The following is an 18,694-nucleotide window of genomic DNA, read 5'->3' as shown; positions in this document are numbered from 1 at the left end:
CTGCTGGATTACCAGCAATCAGGAAAGTGTCTGCACATAGTGAGTGTTTAGAAAATGTTTGTTGAATGAATTAACAAGTAGCCATCTGAAGGGGATGGAATACATCATAGGACACCCATCACTATGTGGCCGTTGGAAAGAATGGGATGGTAGACAGTACAAGTGGTGACCAAGACCCCACCGTCACCCAGCTCTGCCCTCCATCTCCATCCCAGACCTCATCCCAGAGCCCTCTGTTCTTGGCCTTCTTGCTGTTCTTGTTCCACTCCACGCCTGCATACCTGGCCCTTGCCATTCCTGCCTCTGCTCCTGCCTCTACACTGACATCTATACCTGCCTGGCTCCCTTGCTCACTTCTGTCAATTCTCTGCTCACAAATCATCTGCTCAGGGAGACCTTCCCTAACCACTGTCAAAATTCCTCACCCTGGCTCTCCCTCTCCATGGACCCTGATTTCCTTGTCTTCATTGCACTTCATTGCCTGTTTATTTATGTCCCTGTTGATTATGTTTTCCCCTGACTAGAACGTTCCTTGATGCTGTTTGTCATAACCTCCCAGCAGGTAGAACGTTGCCTGGTATAGAGTTGCAACTGAACGGATATTTGATTGGTGGGGAATGAGTAAATGAATGTATTCTTGAGTGCAAAAAAAAGCAAGGGGCTAAAGAGGGTGCCTAGGGAATGCTGTGCCAATTGTATTAAAGAATATGACCCATATATATAAACACTCTGGAGGAAAAACCCAAGAATGCAATAACATAATAGCCTCTGCTGTAGGGAAGTGAAAGGCTGATAGAGAGAGGAAGAAAACTTATTGTTCCTATGTATCATTACTTTTGAAAAGACTGTGTTTTTACAAAACATGGACACTAATTACTTTTTCCAAAAAATTATGTCATATTTGACAGTTTTGCAAGTTTATGTATTCGGAGCCAAAAGGAAATCCAGGCCCTCATAAAGTTACATTGAAATGATAAATGTTTGATAACCGTGTATTTATTTTGCAATCTTATAAACTTAGCACAGTCCTGTGCAGTCGCTTGTTTGGACGTTCATGCAAATCTGTGGTTGTAAAGGATACATGGGAGTTCCTGTTGTGGCTCGTGGGTTAAGAACCCAACATAGTGTCCGTAGTGTCTGTGAGGATGTGGATTTCAATCCCTGACCTTGCTCAGTGGGTTAAGGATCCAGCATTGCCTCACGCTGTGATGTGGGTTGCAGATGCAGCTTGGATCCAAAGTTGCTGTGGCTGTGGTGCAGGCAGGCAGCTGCAGCTTTGATTTGACCCTTAGCCTGGGACCTTCTATATGCTGCAGGTGTGGCCATAAAAAGAAAAAAAAATGGATATCTGTAGTTTCTGTTGGAAGAGGTATATATTACTTAGATGTAAAATGAAAGGAATCACTAGTATGGATCTTTAGCAGAATATGGTCTTCATAAATGCAACAAGACCCCTGCATATTTTACATGCCACGAAAAAACCCTGTGTGCCCAAGATACTTTGAATCTGCTTGCGAGGTAGAAATATGCCCTCTTTGTTTAAAAAATAAATAAAAACCCTCTACCAACAGAACTCTACCCATCCTTACATCCTTAGCTGGCTGATTTGGTCAGTGTTTTTCTGGCTCCATCAAATAAATATATCTTACTCTAAGAAAATCTACTATTTGAATATATAGATTTACAGAAAAAACAAATGTAAAGGTGTGTCCTCTTGCTTTAATTAAGGATTCTTTTAAATATGAAAATAATAAACATTTAAAAAACGATTCAATACCAAAAAAAATTACACAGAAATTTCAGGAACACCATCATTGAACACACAGGTACTCAGTAATTACTTGCTGGTTGGATGAACATACCTATTGAAAATCAGTAGAGTGAAATGGATGAGAGCGTGGGTTGGGATCCAGATATCCCTGTGTTTGGATTCTATCTCTGCCATTCATTAGCTGAGTATGACCTTCAACAAGTGACTTAACCTCTCACAGCCTCAGTATTTCTTACAGAAATGAAATGAATGACTGATGCTTCCCTTGTAGTTAGTTATAGTAAATGAAAGATATAGGCAAATAAAATGTAGATTTATTTTATCATGTATTATAATGTCATATATTATTCCCTTCATGTAATTTCCACCTGAATAAGAGCAAGTAAGAACAAAACATAAGGAGGAGTTCCCATTGTGGCTCAGCGAAAACGAATCTAACTAGCATTCATGAGGACACAGGTTCGATCCTGGTGTCGCTCAGTGGGTTAAGGATCCAGCATTGCTGTGGCTGTGGTATAGGCCAGCAGCTACAGCTCTGATTTGACCCCTTGCTGGGGAACCTCCATATGCTGCAGGTGCAGCCCTAACATTAAAAAAGATTTTAAAAAAGGAACAAGACATGAGGAGTTCCTATTGTGGCTCAGTGGAAACAAACCCGACTAGTATCCATCAGTATGTGTGTTCGATCCTTGGCCTCACTCAGTGGGTTAAGGATCCAGTGTTGCCGCGAGCTGTGGTGTAGTTCACAGACGCAGCTTGCATCCCAAGTTTCTGTGGCTGTGGTGTAGGCTGGAAGCTGTAGCTTAAAGTCCACCCCTAGCCTGGGAACTTTCATATGCTGCACTTGCGGCCCTAAAAAAAGTAAAGAACAAAACATAAGTATTGTATTTTCAGAGATATAATATAGGTAACTATATTTATATAAATATTATTACACACACGTTTTACACATAGAGAGAGTGCCTGGCATATAATAAATATTTGGTAAATGGTGTTTACTATTATGAAAGTAACATAAAATATTCTGAGGGTTTGACTGTTCATTTTTTCAAATTTATTTTATCAAAGTAGAGTTGATTTACAACATTGTGTTCATTGCTGCTGTATAGCAAAGTGATTCATATATATGTGTTCTTTCTCATATTATTTTATTTTCCATCCTGGTTTAATCACAGGATACTGAATAGAGTTCCCTGTGCTATGTAATAGGTCCGTGTTGTGTATCCATTCTATATATAATAGTTTGCATCTGCTAATCCCAAACTCCCTATCCATTCCTCCCCTACGCCCTCTCCACCTTGGCAACTACAAGTCCATTCTGTGTGTCTCTGTGACTCTTAATTTTCATGTCCACAAAGTCCAGTTCTGTGCACAACATTCCAGGATATTTCATTGCACTGGTAGAGGGAGGGGTAAAAGAATTTGGATCACTGGGATTTTTATGGCCTAAAAATTCTGGGAAAACAATGAGCAGGTATATAAGTGAATTACAGCAGAGTTTTAACTTGTAACAATGACTAACAGCTATTGAGTGGGTGATGATTAGTCATTCTGAAGAGTGAATACCGTGACTTAGTATCCTCCCCAAGTTGTTTTATAGTATAGCCTGCTTCCTACTTTCTTAATTAAAATATTAAATGTAAATGTTTTCTTGAATTTCTCAGATGAGAAGAGAATATCAGGTGTTGGGAGGAAAAGCAAAAATGGTACAAATGGCTTCCAATTTAGGGACTAGATGAATGTGCTCCCTCAGTGACCAAAGGTTTCTTCTTTTCCAGTTTTCTTTGCTTTATTCCCCTTCCTTTCTAACGCTTCGAGTGTGTTTAATAAAGTTGAGAATTCTCACAAAGGGCCTTATAAACACGTGTTAGGAGATTTTAAATCTGATTTGAAAGTGCCTCTCTCCTGCTCCCTCTGAGTAAAGTGACCTTTTTAAATGGAGGGAAGTGGGTTTAGATGACAGTCATGATAAATGCGGTCATGTTCACTCAATAAAATAAGGCCCAGTGCATTTGAGGATAAATCAGTGAAATGTACAGCCCCACCTGTCTGTCTCCATCATTCATTTCCACTGTCACTTTCACAGTGGCTGATGGATCACAGTTGCTGTAAAATTAGACAGCCTTTAATCTCATTTCATCCTGATTAGCTTCTCTTTACCCTTTCCCTCTAACTCACTGACTGACACGCTAAAAAACTCACACCGGGCTGTATATGAACAGGGAGTGCAAACTTCTCCAGTGCCTGCATCTGAGAGCGAGGCCAGCATCCACCCCTAGAGAAATCTGGAAGGGAGTGGCAGGCAACTGCTTCCTTGTTATTTAAAAGATAATCAATAAATGCGGTATCCAGGGCCATTTTAAATAGATGTTTCCTCTTGCTTACTGCCCTCTTTGTTTTGCTTGCCTTCAGGTTTAATCAGAAGTCAAAGAAATGAGGTCTTCTGCAAAACTCAAACATTGATTTAATATAGATTTTTTCCCTAATAGATTTGGAGCACTTTATATTCAAAAGAATCTCAAAGAGTTATTTGTATGTATTTATAGCTTCTCAATTCACAGTAATAATTCAGAAAAGATAATAATTCAGGAATGAAAATGCTGAAGTAGCCAAGAAATATGGCATACAAGGTTTTAAAACAAGAGTAAAAATGGATAGACAAATAAGAATATCTTTAAGTAGCCCTTATATTAACATTTCAAAGACCTCTTATTTTGACGGTTTCAATAGTTTAGTGCAATAGTTTCATTTGTTTGCATAAAGCATAACAATAGGGGTAATCAAATGAGAAGGAGGCTTAAGGATAAATCATGTATTATTTCCTTCACTTAATTTTGGCCTGAATGTGAGCAAGTAAATGGAGAGAATGAAACACAACTGTTGTTCTATTTCAGAGTCTGTGCTTTATTATAAAGCTGGACTTCCAGTTAAAAAGAAGATAATATAGGTTTTTATTATTTGTAAAATGTGGGCATCGAAGTGACCAAAAGTTTAAAAGAAACATTGCAAGAGCGGTGGTCAGAAAGTAAGCTAGAGGTATTCAGGGGTCTCTGTTCTTACCCTCCTGTCTCATCTGAATAGATGCATATGGATGATCATCAGTGCTGCAGGTTTACTCTGCCCAGGTGACATTATGACAAGCCAAAGTAGTACCGTTCACAATATACACAATACACATAATATATGGGTGGCATAGTTTTGTGTTTGGTATTTTGGAACCAGCATCATACTCCAAACAATGAGGAGTTAATTTAAGAAAAAAAGAAGATGTTCAAAACATATCCATTCACCCAAGTTTTGTTGCTCCATGAACTCAGCATATGTTCTGCCCCAGTGGGCTCTGGAAAGTGAAGCCTGCAGGAGCTATGTAGTTAAAAGCATTTTGCAAAGAGATAACTGAGGATGGGGGGGCAGAAGGACGTTCCTGAGATGACTTCCTAAATCAGCTGACCTTATTCATGGACCACACAATTCCAGGGCACATCCAATTTCTCCATTACCCCAGAGATCAAGGGTTTCTATATTACACCAGGGCCATCCCCCTTGTGGATATAAGTTCAAAAACAATGAATATTCACAGTAAAAGCAAATACATCATAAAATAATCAAAACTCCTAAAAGCCTTTAATAAGAAGCTTCACTGATCTGATTTGCCCTTTCAGGAGCTGTATTATAGGTTTCCAAGCTGTGCCTGTTTCTTCTTATTTTTGTTTACATAGCCAGCATAAGTGCATTCTGAGAAAAATAGAAGATAATAAAAACAAAATGAAATGAGAGCTATATATCACGCAAAATAAATTGGGTATAAGATAGGTTCTCTCTCTCTGTCTCTCTCTCTCTCTCACCATTGGCAAAAGAGTACAAAGTCAGAGCTGGCCCTGACTCATATTGATTTCCCACTGCACTGGTTTCTTAAGTGCTCTGTTGATCCGTGTCAAGCAATAAGTTCCCTGCCCGAACACGCACATCACCTCCCCATTTGTCCTCACCTAGATTTAAGGTGCCCATATGATGAGCTGAACAAGGACATCATTTTTCCTACTGGTGTCACTGGGCCCAAACCACTGCATGTGCTATGATAACTAATGCCCTATAAGCTTACATTCTCCATATGATATTATAATAGCAGAGACCAGCACCAGGCTGCACACGGGGTGACAGGGGTGTCCCATTCTGGTCCTATGTGTCTCCCAAAAAGAAAATGTGAAGGAAAACAGATCTAGAGAAACCTGGCTTTTGTGGGTTTTGGAATCACACCCCCCTCTTCCCAGCCACCACATCTGGGGCAGAGAAGGGCAAGATGAGGGGAATGGATATTTGTGATGTTCCTGACAGTTTTTATCTTTGTTCCAGAAGAGCTCTTAAGCAGATAGATAGAAAATGTGTGATTGTGCTGCTAATGACATTGTACAGGAAATTAAGCGTATACATTTGGAGAAGGCATTAAATCAGCAGGACCTTAATTTAAAAACTTAAAACTGTATGGAAATTCAGCTTGCTCATTGCTGTGGAATAGAAAGCAACCAAGCACCCCGAGTCTGTTTATGGAAAGATTGCCAGCAAGCCAAGTTTGGGCAGAGCATCTTAATGGCTCCAAGTGTATGCCGGGTTATTTCTTCCAAGAAGTCACCCCCAGCCCTGACCATTTGGCAGTGTCAGTCATGGTTTTAGACCATGATCCCCATCATAAGGCAGGTGAGGGGCACTAAAGAATGGAAAGCAGCCTGACAGGTTGTTCTTGACTAGTCTGTGGAATAACATTATGTAAAATTAATCAAAAGGGGTTGGGTTTGCAATCACTGAGCCAGCCCCCATGGATTGGTAGGTGCCCCACTCTGCTGTCTCTGTGCTCTTCTTCCTTCTGACTTAGTGTCACATTTTCTAATTATTTTTTTTTCTTTTTAGGGCAGCACCTGCGGCATATGGAGGTTCCCAGGCTAGGGGTCGAATCAGAGCTACAGCTGCCAGCCGACACCACAGCCACAGCAACGTGGAATCCAAGGCACATCTGTGACCTACACCACAGCTCACAGCAATGCCAGCTCCTTAACCCACTGTGCGAGGCCAGGGATCGAACCCAAAATCCCCTGGTCCCTAGTCGGATTTGTTTCTGCTGCGCCACAATGGGAACTCCACATTTTCTACATTTTGGTGAAAGCCTCTTAGTCGGGAGCCAAGGTCTCAAGTCCTAAGATGGAAAATTTTATACGTCTTTTTTTTTTTCTCATTTCCAGTTATGCCATACAACAGCGCCCATCACTGCGTCGTGGAAGTGGAAAACTTCCTGTTCGTGTTGGGCGGAGAGGACCAATGGAACCCTAATGGTAACTATTGAACCACTTAATAGCAGGTGCTCAACAAGTACGTGCGTGATGAGAGGCACCAGGGGCGGTCCATTTGGTAATTACCGTAGAAAATATATTTCCGTGCAGCAGGGACAAATGAAGTAGTCGGTGAAGTGGGCTGACAATTGGAGGGAGGGTCATCCGTTGAGCTGGCAGAGGACAGACGCAGCAGTGCGTTCACTCATGGACTGTCTGGGGATTTGGCTTCCCTGGGATGCCCAGCCGCTCTCCGTATCCATCCCCTGAGGAATGCCACCAGCAGAAGCCCAGACTCCCTAGAGGCAGGTAGCAAGCGACAGCTATTAAGAATTCTCACCACTTTCTCCACCACTTGTCTCCCATGTTATCAGGATAATAACATGCAGTTTCAACAAATAAGCATTATCTGCCATCGTGCTGTAGGTAACCTGAGCTGAAGTTCCTCCGCAGCATTTATTGCTTGAAACCTATTCTGGCTGCTGCATCTTTGGCAAAGGGCTTCTTCCACCAATTATTCACCATCTTCCTTGTTGATGTGATTTCATAATCGTATCACAAAAAGACATTAAACATTTTAATACACTTCCCAAACTCGACGCTGGGCAAGCACTGCGCCTTGCAGAACATGCAAAATTATCAAGATATTTTTGGAAATCTTGCATGTGAAGGGAAGGGCTGCAGTTGTAGCCTTCTGTGTAACAGAGATAATTATGACTGAGAAACCATAAAACAGCTTGCAGGTACACATTTTTACTTTAAAACCCAAGAACATCCAGCTGAAATTACATATACTGCATATATTTTATGGTGAATGTTTTCTTTCAGCATCTGCACCAAGGCAAATTATAGAAAATTGTTACATCTGTTCCTTTGAGAAAATCTTAAAGGAAAACAACCCAGGCCACCCTCCAAGAACATTTCTTTAAAGAGAAGGGGACATTCTTTCTCAAGATCAGCTTTGTTGGTTCTTCTCTTTTAGTGTTGGAAAGAAGACAGTTCCTGGGCTTTGGGAGAAACAGATTTGGGTCAGGAACAAAAATGTTATTTAATATCTCTCCTCTAATTTATCTTTGCAATGACAGATTTGGTATGTTACCAAAACAAACAAACAAAACAAAACAAAAACACCCTGGTAGATGCACAATCCACTGTGAACTGTCCATTTACTGTTTTACTTCTCTTCCTCCTTGGAAGTGATGTGAACAGAATAGAGCATTTGTAAGGAAACAGTGCAAAGCCAACAGGTTTATCAAAGGAAAAATCTGCAGAATGTTTTTGGTTTTTGTTTTTGAAGGCCAGCTTAAAATTAACACGTGGCAAGAGAAGGCTGGAAAGCCCTATTTCTGTACCACAGTACCCTCTCAGTCCAGTTCCCTTCCCTGGTGGGATAAGCCTTTGTTAAAAGACCAGTCTTGGGGGAGTTCCTGTTGTGGCTCAGCAGAAATGAATCTGATTAGTAGCCATGAGGATGCCTCACTCAGTGGACCAGGGATCTGGTGTTCCCATGAGCTGTGGTGTAAGTCACAGATGCCGCTCAGACGCCACGTTGTGGTGGCTGTGGCATAGGCCGGCAGCTGCTGATTCGACCCCCTAGCCTGGGAACTTCCATATGCCACGAGTGTGGCCCTAAAAAGCAAAAAAATAAAAGTTAAAATTCAAAAAAGACCAGTCTTGGGGCAACAACTCAGTCTTCACAAAACACTATGAACCTCCCATCCTATGAAACAGACTTAATTAGTGACACAGAAAACCCTCTCCCCCCAAAACTGCCACTGCTTCCTGGTCAAGTTCTGTCATACACACAGCTGAAAGGATGAGTGGGGGGATGAAGGGTGTGTATAAGGGACAGATTCCCTTCTCTTGAGAATCAAGATTTTCTCGTTGAGCGAATTCAGATTTCCATAAAGCTGTGGCATCCGATCTCACTGATTTGTCCACTTGGGGCAATGCCGGATCCTTAACCCACTGATCGAGGCCAGGGATCAAACATGCAACCTCACAGAGACAACATCGGGTCCTTAACCTGCTGAGCTATGACAGAAACTCCCCTTCAACTCGTTTTCTAATCAACACCTGGCTCTTCTCTAAGTTCTGTTTTCCCAGCCACCCTCTTTGATGGCAACTGTATTCTGTTCCCCACCCCCACCCTTATACTGCACAATATTGGAGGCAGGTAGCTTTTCTATTTCCTCTTCATTGCCATACTCACATCCTTAAAACTCACCATTTTATTTCTTTTTCTTTCTTTTTTTTTTCCTTTTTTCTTTTTAAGGCTGCACCTGCAGCATATGGAAATTCCCAGGCTAGAGGTCAAATTAGAGCTGCAGCTACTGGCTGGAGCTGCAGCTACTGGCCTCAGCCACAGCCACAGCAACTCGGGATCCGAGCCGCATTTATGACCTACACCACAGTGTAAGGCAACACCAGATCCTTAACCCACTGAGTGAGGCCAGGGATCAATCCTGTATCTTCATGGATACTAGTTGGGTTCTTAACCCACTGGGCCACTACAGGAACTCCCCAAACTCACCATTTCAAAGGACGTCCTCAGATTTTACCACCTGCTGCCCTTTTATCTGACGATCATCTGCCATCATCCTAGAAATGCCACCTCCTTCACTCAACCCTACCACTTTTTCACTGTCTGTCACCCCCTCCTGCCCTCCTTACTGAGCTTATATTCTGTTGCCCTCCCTATAACCACATCAGTGCTCAGGCTTTCATCCCCTCTTGTCCCTGAAACGGCACTTGTCACATTTATCACCAATCCCCATGTTGCTAAATCCTCTGGTCAGTTCTCCGTTGCCCAGTCCTCTTTTTGAAACACTATTTGACATGGTTCCCAAAATATGCTTTCTTCCCACTTCTGACGATTTCTTACCTTTGCTGTTTTTTCTTCTTCTTCCCCAAAGCTCATTCCCAGGACTCATTATCTTTCATTTCCAGACCCTCTCCCTAAAAGGTTTCATCCTGTTCTATGATTTTGAATAATCTCTCTGAACTAGTGACTCCAAAATTTGCACCTGCCTCATCTAGCCAGCAACCTACTTCTATTTTGAGATCCCATTGGCCCCACAAGGTTAAGTCCAAAACAGAGCTCATGGCTCCTCTCCCTAACCCCCCAATTACTCCTGCCTAGTCTTTCCCACCTCAGTAAATTGCATGACTTTTCATCCAGTCACTATGGCTAAAAACCTGGCAGTCATCTTTAATTACTCATGTTTTCTTATCCCAATGCTCAATCTATCAGAAAATTTTATTGGTTGTACCCATACAATAGATCCCAAACTTGGCCATATCTTGCTTCTGCCTTCATTCAGGCCACCCTCAGCTCTTGCCTTGACTAATGCAGTGACCTCCTGGCAGGTCCCCCACTTCCAGAGTGGCCCTTCTACAGTTAATTCTTTAAACAGCAGCTGAAGTGAGTGTGGTAAGAGATCAATGAGGCCATGTTTCTCACGTGCTCAAAACCTTCCAGTGACTTCCTAATGTCCTTATAACAAAAGACAAAATTCGACCACAGTCCACAAGGCACATTGTGTCTGGACCTTGGTGTGCTTCTGACTCAGTCCAAGTCACCCCAACATTTTTGCTGGTTTTGAACTCATGGCCAGCCCAGGGACCTTCAACTCACCTTCTGCACTGCCTGAGAGGCTAATTCTGCAGATATCTGATTGGCTTGCAGAAGGCATCTGTGAGCAGCTGACCATTCTACTGAAACTGGCTTCCCCTCTTGCAATCTCTACTTCATTTTTCTTTATAACTCTCATTTTCACTTGATAATTATTTATTTATTGACAGGTGCATGTTTATGTATTTACAAAGACAGGGAGTTTCTTTCTTGTTTACCAATATATTCTCAGAACCTAGACTACATAAGACACATAGTAGGCTCTCAATATATATTTGTGCAATTAATTATTGTGCTGTGTATACATGCCTGCATGAGTGCAAGTACACACACACACACGTGCGTGCGTGCATGAGTGAGCTGTTTATTCCTGTTGAAGTTTGGTACCCATATTCCAATGGTTAGTTACATGCATATTAACAAAAATAGACTTTTAGAGCAAAGACCTCAGGTGCTGTAGACAGTTGTCATCTCAAGTGCTACACAGAAAATGGAATATACTCTTGCTTCTATTTCTTGTTTTGGTGTCAATCTGTATGTAAAATTAGATTCATTTTAATCCCTTGGAGGCATTATGGTACATCTTGGGCTCAACAGAGGAGATTAGCTGGTTAACCAGCTCTGAGGACTCATGTTTTCCCTTTCAGCAAAGGTACCTACAAATACATCACAGTGACTGTGCTTTTCCCAAATGCATAAATAGAACTTACATGACAAACATAGACTACAACTGACTTCCTAATCCAACTCTTATTGGAAGGATTGCTTTTATTTCCATGGGACTGAATGGACCCTACCACTGCTAGAATTCTTGGATCATTACAAAAAAGACTCTAACTGATGCTATCACACAAGATGGTGTCTAGAACTGATTATGTATAGACAGTAACTTCATGTTTTTAAAACATATGAACACTAAAATCCAGAAATTGTACCACCACTTTGGGGAGAAAAACCTGGTTTGATAAACACACTTGCTTTTATTATAATGGTTTATTTTTATTCCAACTCTCCCCCCTTCCCCAAAAATGTGGAGGAGAAAAGAAGAGGGGAAAACACCTGAAGTGATCTCTTCTCATACCATGTGAGATTGTCCCTCTGCTTACTTTGTTAAACCTGAGAACAGAGGCATCTTATAAAATACTTTTAAATGTGCAAAACAACAAAGGGATCTAAGTTGTAAGAGTCTCAAATATATTTTTACAGGAAAACACAGTACGAATTTTGTCAGTCGATACGATCCCCGATTTAATAGCTGGATACAACTTCCGCCCATGCAAGAAAGGTAAGTGTTCATTTCTTGTATCTGAAACATTTATGATTGCATTACAGGAAGCAAGATGCTGAATGCTTTTCCATGAAAAAGTACACTAAAAAGAGCCAATGAGAAGACATATGAGGCAAAACACAAAACCTAGCCTGGCCAACTTAGATTAACTGCCTTATTAACTCATTGAAGAAAAAGCAATCAGATAAGTCAATTATTTGTCCCAATGTGGGAAGAAAAAATGTACATGACGGGTTTTCCTTTTTTTTTTTTCTCTTTTTACGAGTCAAGGTACACTTTTTTATTGACATAGTTGCTATACAATATTATATGACTTACAGATATACAATATAGAGAGTCATTATTGTTAAAGAGTATAAACCATTTATAGTTATAATGAAATATTGGCTATATTCCCTGTGTTGTACAATATATCTTTGTAGCTTATTTTATACCTAATAGTTTGTACCTCTTAATCTTCTACCCCTGTCTTGCCCCTCCCCTCTGCCCTCTCCCTACTGGTAACTACGTGTTTGTTCTCTAGACCTGTGGATCTTCTTCTTTTTTGTTATATTCACTATTTTTTTGTATTTTTGGATCCTACATATAAGTGATATCACACAGTATTTGGTTTCTCTGTCTGACTTATTTCAGTTAGCACAATGCCCTCCATGACCTGTCTTCCTTTTCATTGCATTAGTTTTTTGACAAGCAGAGCTGCAATCTTACTAGCTACCCCAGTCTTTGTCATTATAGTACATTTAAATCCTATCATTGAAAAATAAAACACCATTCTCACAATGCTATGCATTTTGATGCAGTATTTCAATATTGAATGTTTCAAGTCTCACTATCTCAAATCCCTTACATTTGCCTCCTCAAATCTCTTCCTATCATACATTCAAAAAACAGGTGACTTGTTAGCTGGAAAAAAAAAAAAGTTTTGCAAGATATCCTCACTTTAAATGTACGCAGTGTTGATCCCACCCAATTCTCCTAGGATCAAAGGACAAGAAAGCAATTACATTTAACATATTTGGTTCTCCTGACTGTTACTTAGACAGGAGGCTCTGTCTTAATATGCATATACAAACTCACATACTAACTGTTGAACACTTAGTTCTTTTCAAATAATATGTCTATATCCTCTTGAACAAATTCTGCAATATAATAGTAACAATAAGTAGCAACCTATTTCCTCCTCTCAGCGAAAATGAACTAAGAAATAATTTTCTTTCTTATTTCCTTCATGATCTTTCACCTTAATATCTTTTTTATTTTTTAGGGCCACATCTGAGGTTAGGGGTTAAATCAGAGCTGTAGCCACAGCAACACAGCCACAGCCACAGCAACTCGGGATTGGAGCCTCGTCTGCCACCTACACTGTCACAGCTCATGGCAATGCCAGATCCTTAACCCACTGAGCAAGGCCAGGGGTCAAGGCTGCGTCCTCATGGATGCTAGTCGGATTTGTTTCTGTTGAGCCATGACAGGAACTCCACCTCAAACATCTTTTTAAAACTTTCAATCAGATTACACTAAGATCAAATCATAAATTCCAAATTAAAAGGAAATTTTCAGATCATACCATTCACTCAAAAAGGCACATTACCACAGAGAGTATGAATCGTGCTATTATCAAACTTTCCATTCCATATATTAAAGCTCTCTTTCAGGAGACTAAAAGGTATACACTGAAAACGATGAGGCACAATATACCCTAAAGACCAAAGAGACACTGTTAGGAATGTCTAGGTTAAAGGTACTTCAAGAAATTATTGAGTCAATTAATATCTTGACAAATTTCTCAATCCTCCAGTTGCATACATGTGTATATATATAAAACCCTCCTGATGTCTTTCTGCAACGTACCTTATTTCTCTCCTTTTGTGGTTATTTTCTAGTTGCTATTATTGTAGCTGCATCACTTTGCCCTTTAATCAAAACCATTCCAGAAAGTTTTATTTAAAAAAATTTTTAAAAATACACATCAATGACATGTTTGATGTCACCATCTCATCACCATCGTCCCCTTTGCTGGGGGCTGTTCACCATGATAATTAACCTTCATGCCTTGGGTTTGGGAGGCATAATTCACGTCGTGGTCAATTATCTCACTGTAGAGCCCCTAAGGATGAGAAGTGTTGCTTCAAAACCTAATTAGTAATTTTTTTAAATGTGTATTGTTTACTTGATATTCTATAATGACTTCCTCTGAGGCACTATGGCCGATCATGGCAGGGTCCTACTTAGACAATTTTTAGCAGCTCATTGACCTGATAAAAAGACCTGCCATGGTCTGTCGGCGCCCGGCAGCCACCGTTGACAGGATGGACTGTTTAACGTTTCTTTCTAAGTCATTATGGTATATCATGTCAGGTCCCTAGTAAAAGAAGTTTTTTTTTTTTTTTGGATTTAGAACAATCAACTCGATAGACCAAATAAAGAGCTCCTTCCAAGCTGAATGAGAAAAGGCAGATCTCACAAATGCCCAGTCAATCTTCTAGCTCCATATCTCCTATGGGTTGGTTGACCCAGGCAGCAATCCATAGTTTAAATGAGATTTTTCTGTCATTGCCCAGCTTCCATTCAACATGGCAAGTACAATTAGTTGCCAGCGTGGTATACTTGGTGATTAAACAAAGAAACGGAAAAAAATACAAAATATACATGAGACATTCTTCAGATCAGAAAATAAGTTTCTCAAGACACTTGACTGAGTTGATTTTGCATTGTATAGAATCATTTTTCAAACTCATCAGAAGTTCCCCATCTCCCTCCTTTGATTAGCTGCTGCCCAGCTGCTGAGAAGTTGTTATGCTAAGTTACCAAACTGATTGAGAATAATAGAAACACATTGAAAGCCACCTCTGGGGTCACCCTCTCTTACAGAAATGGCTGGGCAAATTCCTGGATATATTACCTAATCAGAGCTTCCAAAGGAATATAATAAAGTACAGGGAAATGGGCACAGGCTTACTCAGCCATAGGTCAGCTCATGAACTTTATGCCTGCTACCTATGAGCTTACTGAGAGAAGTGCTTACACAAAAGTAAAAATGTAAATGCAAAGTCTCAGATCTAGGATTTGATTCTTCAGTAAGAAGCGGGCAAAACAAACACTTGGATCAATGAAAATGCATTGATGCCTTTGATTTCTTTTCAATAAAAGTAGACATTTTAGGTATTATTCTGTGGCAGTATTACCCCCAGCTAGTTTAGGAAACAAAACAAAACAAAACATATTTTGTTCTCTGCCTATAAAATAGATCATTTCCCATGCCTCTGTTCCAATATGTCACATCCCCTGACCCTTCCAAAAAATTCTGCAACAAAATATTTATTTTTCACTAAATAAAAAAAGAGAAAGGAAAAGAAGTCATTTGGAAAACACTAATTACAGAGCTTACCTTTCACAGAGTAAGTGAAAAGCTAGAAGAAAATACATCAGAGATGTTTCTAGATTTAAATACTTGGTTTCCAGCAGCTTTATAAAAAGCAATGGGAGACAATATTCTGTTTGAAAAAAATCTATTGTTTTTAACCTGTTGGTGAAAGTCAAAAGTTGAAACCAAGATAAAGTTATAATAATTCAATGTCATGCTTTAGGATATAAACTGATCACCCCAACGGTTAGAAAGGACTTGTAAAAATCAGTAAAAGATGCAGGTCCAAAATATATTTAAGAAATCCTTGGTAGTCTTTTAAAGTTTTTCTCAATACACTGAATCGCCTCTCTGGAATTGGAACAAGGGGTGGAGGAGTGGTGGAGGGAGAGAAGAACAATTTGAAATACAAATAGTGAAATTCCATTAAAAAATCTTCAATAATCTTGGGCTTACTTTTCCCCCAAAATAAAAGCCTAATCAGGTGCACTCTTCACGTGGAGAGGGGCGGGAAGCATTCGCAGGAGAGACTGGTATGGTAAAATTTTAGCCTTGAGCAAATGTCCACAGTTGCTGACAGACGATTAAGTATCTATCTGGTGTTTCTATAATGCATTTCGTGAATTCTCACTTTGGGCATGTAAAGGAAAAGTCAGAGATTCAGAACCTTCACTGGTAGAATTTCTACATTAAAATGTACTTTTAGTCAGGAAGTGAAACAATGATTTTTTTTCCCATTCAGAACTTAACAGTGACACTGTGTGGATAAAGCTAGGAGTACACACAGAGCATCAAATTAGGAACGCCTGGGCTCCGAAGAGAGCATTCTGGCAGGCTCACTTGGTGTCAGAGGGGAAGAAAGGAACCAGATCAGAAAGAGTGAGAAAACTGAACTTTAGACAAGATAAAAGATGTTCATACTGCCAAAAGAAGATCTTTCTCTTATTCTCCACTATCAAAATTTAATTAGAGGGTTTTCATACTTACCATAACTAACATTTTTCTCTTCAAGACCAGAAAACAGTACGTAGTACATAGTCCATAAAAGAACTCAGAATATAGTACATTACAACCCACATGGTCCAAATTATGGGATTGACCTACTAAAGATGGCCCATTAGTAAAATTAGTAAATTAATTATTTCAGAACTCCAAGACCTGTCATAAAATCATATGGAAGAGGGATCCTTACCTATCCTTGTGTCAATAGTGCAAAGAAATATCTGTGTTACTTTAGGTTTTTGTAGACGTATGTCAGTCTTTTCAATGGAACACTTTAACTCGAGAAGGTAAAAGCACTAGTAAAAGTAACATTGACCAATCATATTCAATGAGAAAGCAATTGAAATCTGGTTAGAGAAATGGAAGGAACCAGTGGTCCAGCTGTATGCACTTAATTTTGCAATTGTTTTTAAACCTAACTTCATATTTAGATGAGTTTTTACTTCTCTTTACCAGGAAATCCCAGTTTTTTTAGGTTAGCAATTCCTTTGATTATCTGATTTAAAGCTTCCTCCCAAAATCTTTCTTCAAATATACTCCTCCAAAATATATATATTCGTAACATGTGTATATACACACATACACACACACACACACATATATATATATATATATATATATATATATATGCAACATTTTATTAAACTTCCTTCTACAATTTCAGAACTTCATGGACCTCTCAGAAGACATGGCCCAGATTAATAGAAACCCATATTTAATGAAATCTGTCTCACCTGCTCTTTATTCTTCTTACTTTTATCCTTCTCCCTTTTTCCATTATTGATCTTTTCATCATCTTCCTGAATTTTCCATAGTATATTTTTTTTTCAAAAGCATCAAGAAAATGTAGGGAAAAAAATAGCCAAAATATTCCTCTAAAATTAACAATGATTCTAATAATTCCAGGACTATCCACCAATCCTTATGATCCAGCAATTTCACTTTTGCATATATAGTGTACCCAGAGGAACCAAAATCAATATCTTGAAGAGATATCTGCACTCCCATATCCATTGCAGCGTTATTCATATAAGCCAAGATTTGGAAACAACCTAAGCATCTGTTGATAGATACAGATAAAATGTGGTGCGTGTATATATACAATGGAATATTACTCTGCCATAGAAAAGAAGGAGATCCTGCCATTTACATGGCAAATATGGATGAAACCCAAAGTGATTACACTAAGTGAAATAAGCCAGATTGAGAAAGACAAATACTGTATGATATCACTGTAGAATCTTGTTTAAATTTTTTTATTTAGTTGATTTACAACATTCTGTCAATTTCTGCTGTACAGCAAAGTGATATAGATATATGTGTGTGTGTGTGTGTATGTATGTGTGTGTGTGTGTATTCTTTTTCTCACATTATCCTCCGTCATGTTCCATTACTGGAATCTTGTTTTAAAAGTCAAACAGAATAAAACAGATTAGAATGGTGGTTACCAGGGGATGGGGGCCAGGGGAAGGAGGATGGGGAGAGATTTATCAAAGGGTACAAACTTTCAGTTAGAAGATGAGTAACTTCTGAGGCTCTAATGTACAACATGGTAACTGTGCCATATTGTTTACCTGAAATTTCCTAAGAGAGTAGATCTTGAGTGCTCTCACCAAAAAAAAGAAAGAAAGAAAGAAAAAGGTTACTCTGTGAGCTGATGGATGTGCTAATTAACTTGATTGTGGGAATCATTTCACAATGCATGCACATATCAAATCATCCATTGTACCCTTTAAGTATATTATAGTTTTGTCAATTATTCCTCAGCAAAGCTGGAAAAAATAAAATAAAACAACCCTTCATCATCTATAACATATACCATAACTATATATTAATAAATTACATAAACAAACATCAAATTTTAGTCATCACTTAAAATACTATTAGGAAAAGCTTGTATACAAACATCTTGATGGCTGATTATTAAGAAATTTTTATCCAGATAATATTAGCTGATGGTTCCTGAGCGTGAACAAAATGTTGGCCACTATGACAAGCACTTTACACATGTGATCACAAATAACCCCTGGAGGAAGTCCCATTATCTACCCCATGTAGAGATGTGCAGTCTGAGGCTGAGAGGGGTTTAGTAGCATGTCAAAGGCCACACACCCAAGAAGTTACATAGCCAGGCAATCTGATTCCAGAGACCAAACTCTTCATCAAGATGCTAGATACTGCTTACCAGAGGTTTTGACACCTTGTAAACACTGCTTGGAAACTCTTCAAACAGTATAGGTTTACCTGGTTAAAAACCTCTAGGACTCCTCATTTTGCTATTGACATGGCCCAAGAGTCTTGGCATGAATTTTTA

At 39.4% G+C, this 18,694-nt stretch overlaps 1 protein-coding gene across 1 annotated transcript in view; it reads left to right on the top strand.

Annotated features, from left to right (window-relative positions):
* KLHL14 (kelch like family member 14) overlaps positions 1–18,694 on the top strand; it is a 98,717-nt gene that overhangs the window by 70,806 nt on the left and 9,217 nt on the right. The window contains exons 3-4 of the mRNA XM_047794069.1: positions 7,006–7,095; positions 11,933–12,011. Coding sequence (XP_047650025.1) covers positions 7,006–7,095; positions 11,933–12,011 — 169 coding nt within the window. The remainder of the gene's footprint in view (positions 1–7,005; positions 7,096–11,932; positions 12,012–18,694) is intronic.

The sequence above is a fragment of the Phacochoerus africanus genome, chromosome 8, assembly GCF_016906955.1.
Source record: "Phacochoerus africanus isolate WHEZ1 chromosome 8, ROS_Pafr_v1, whole genome shotgun sequence".
Taxonomy (NCBI): domain Eukaryota; kingdom Metazoa; phylum Chordata; class Mammalia; order Artiodactyla; family Suidae; genus Phacochoerus; species Phacochoerus africanus.
The sequence above is the reverse complement of the archived record's forward strand: the minus strand, read 5'-3'. Positions and strand labels throughout refer to the sequence as shown.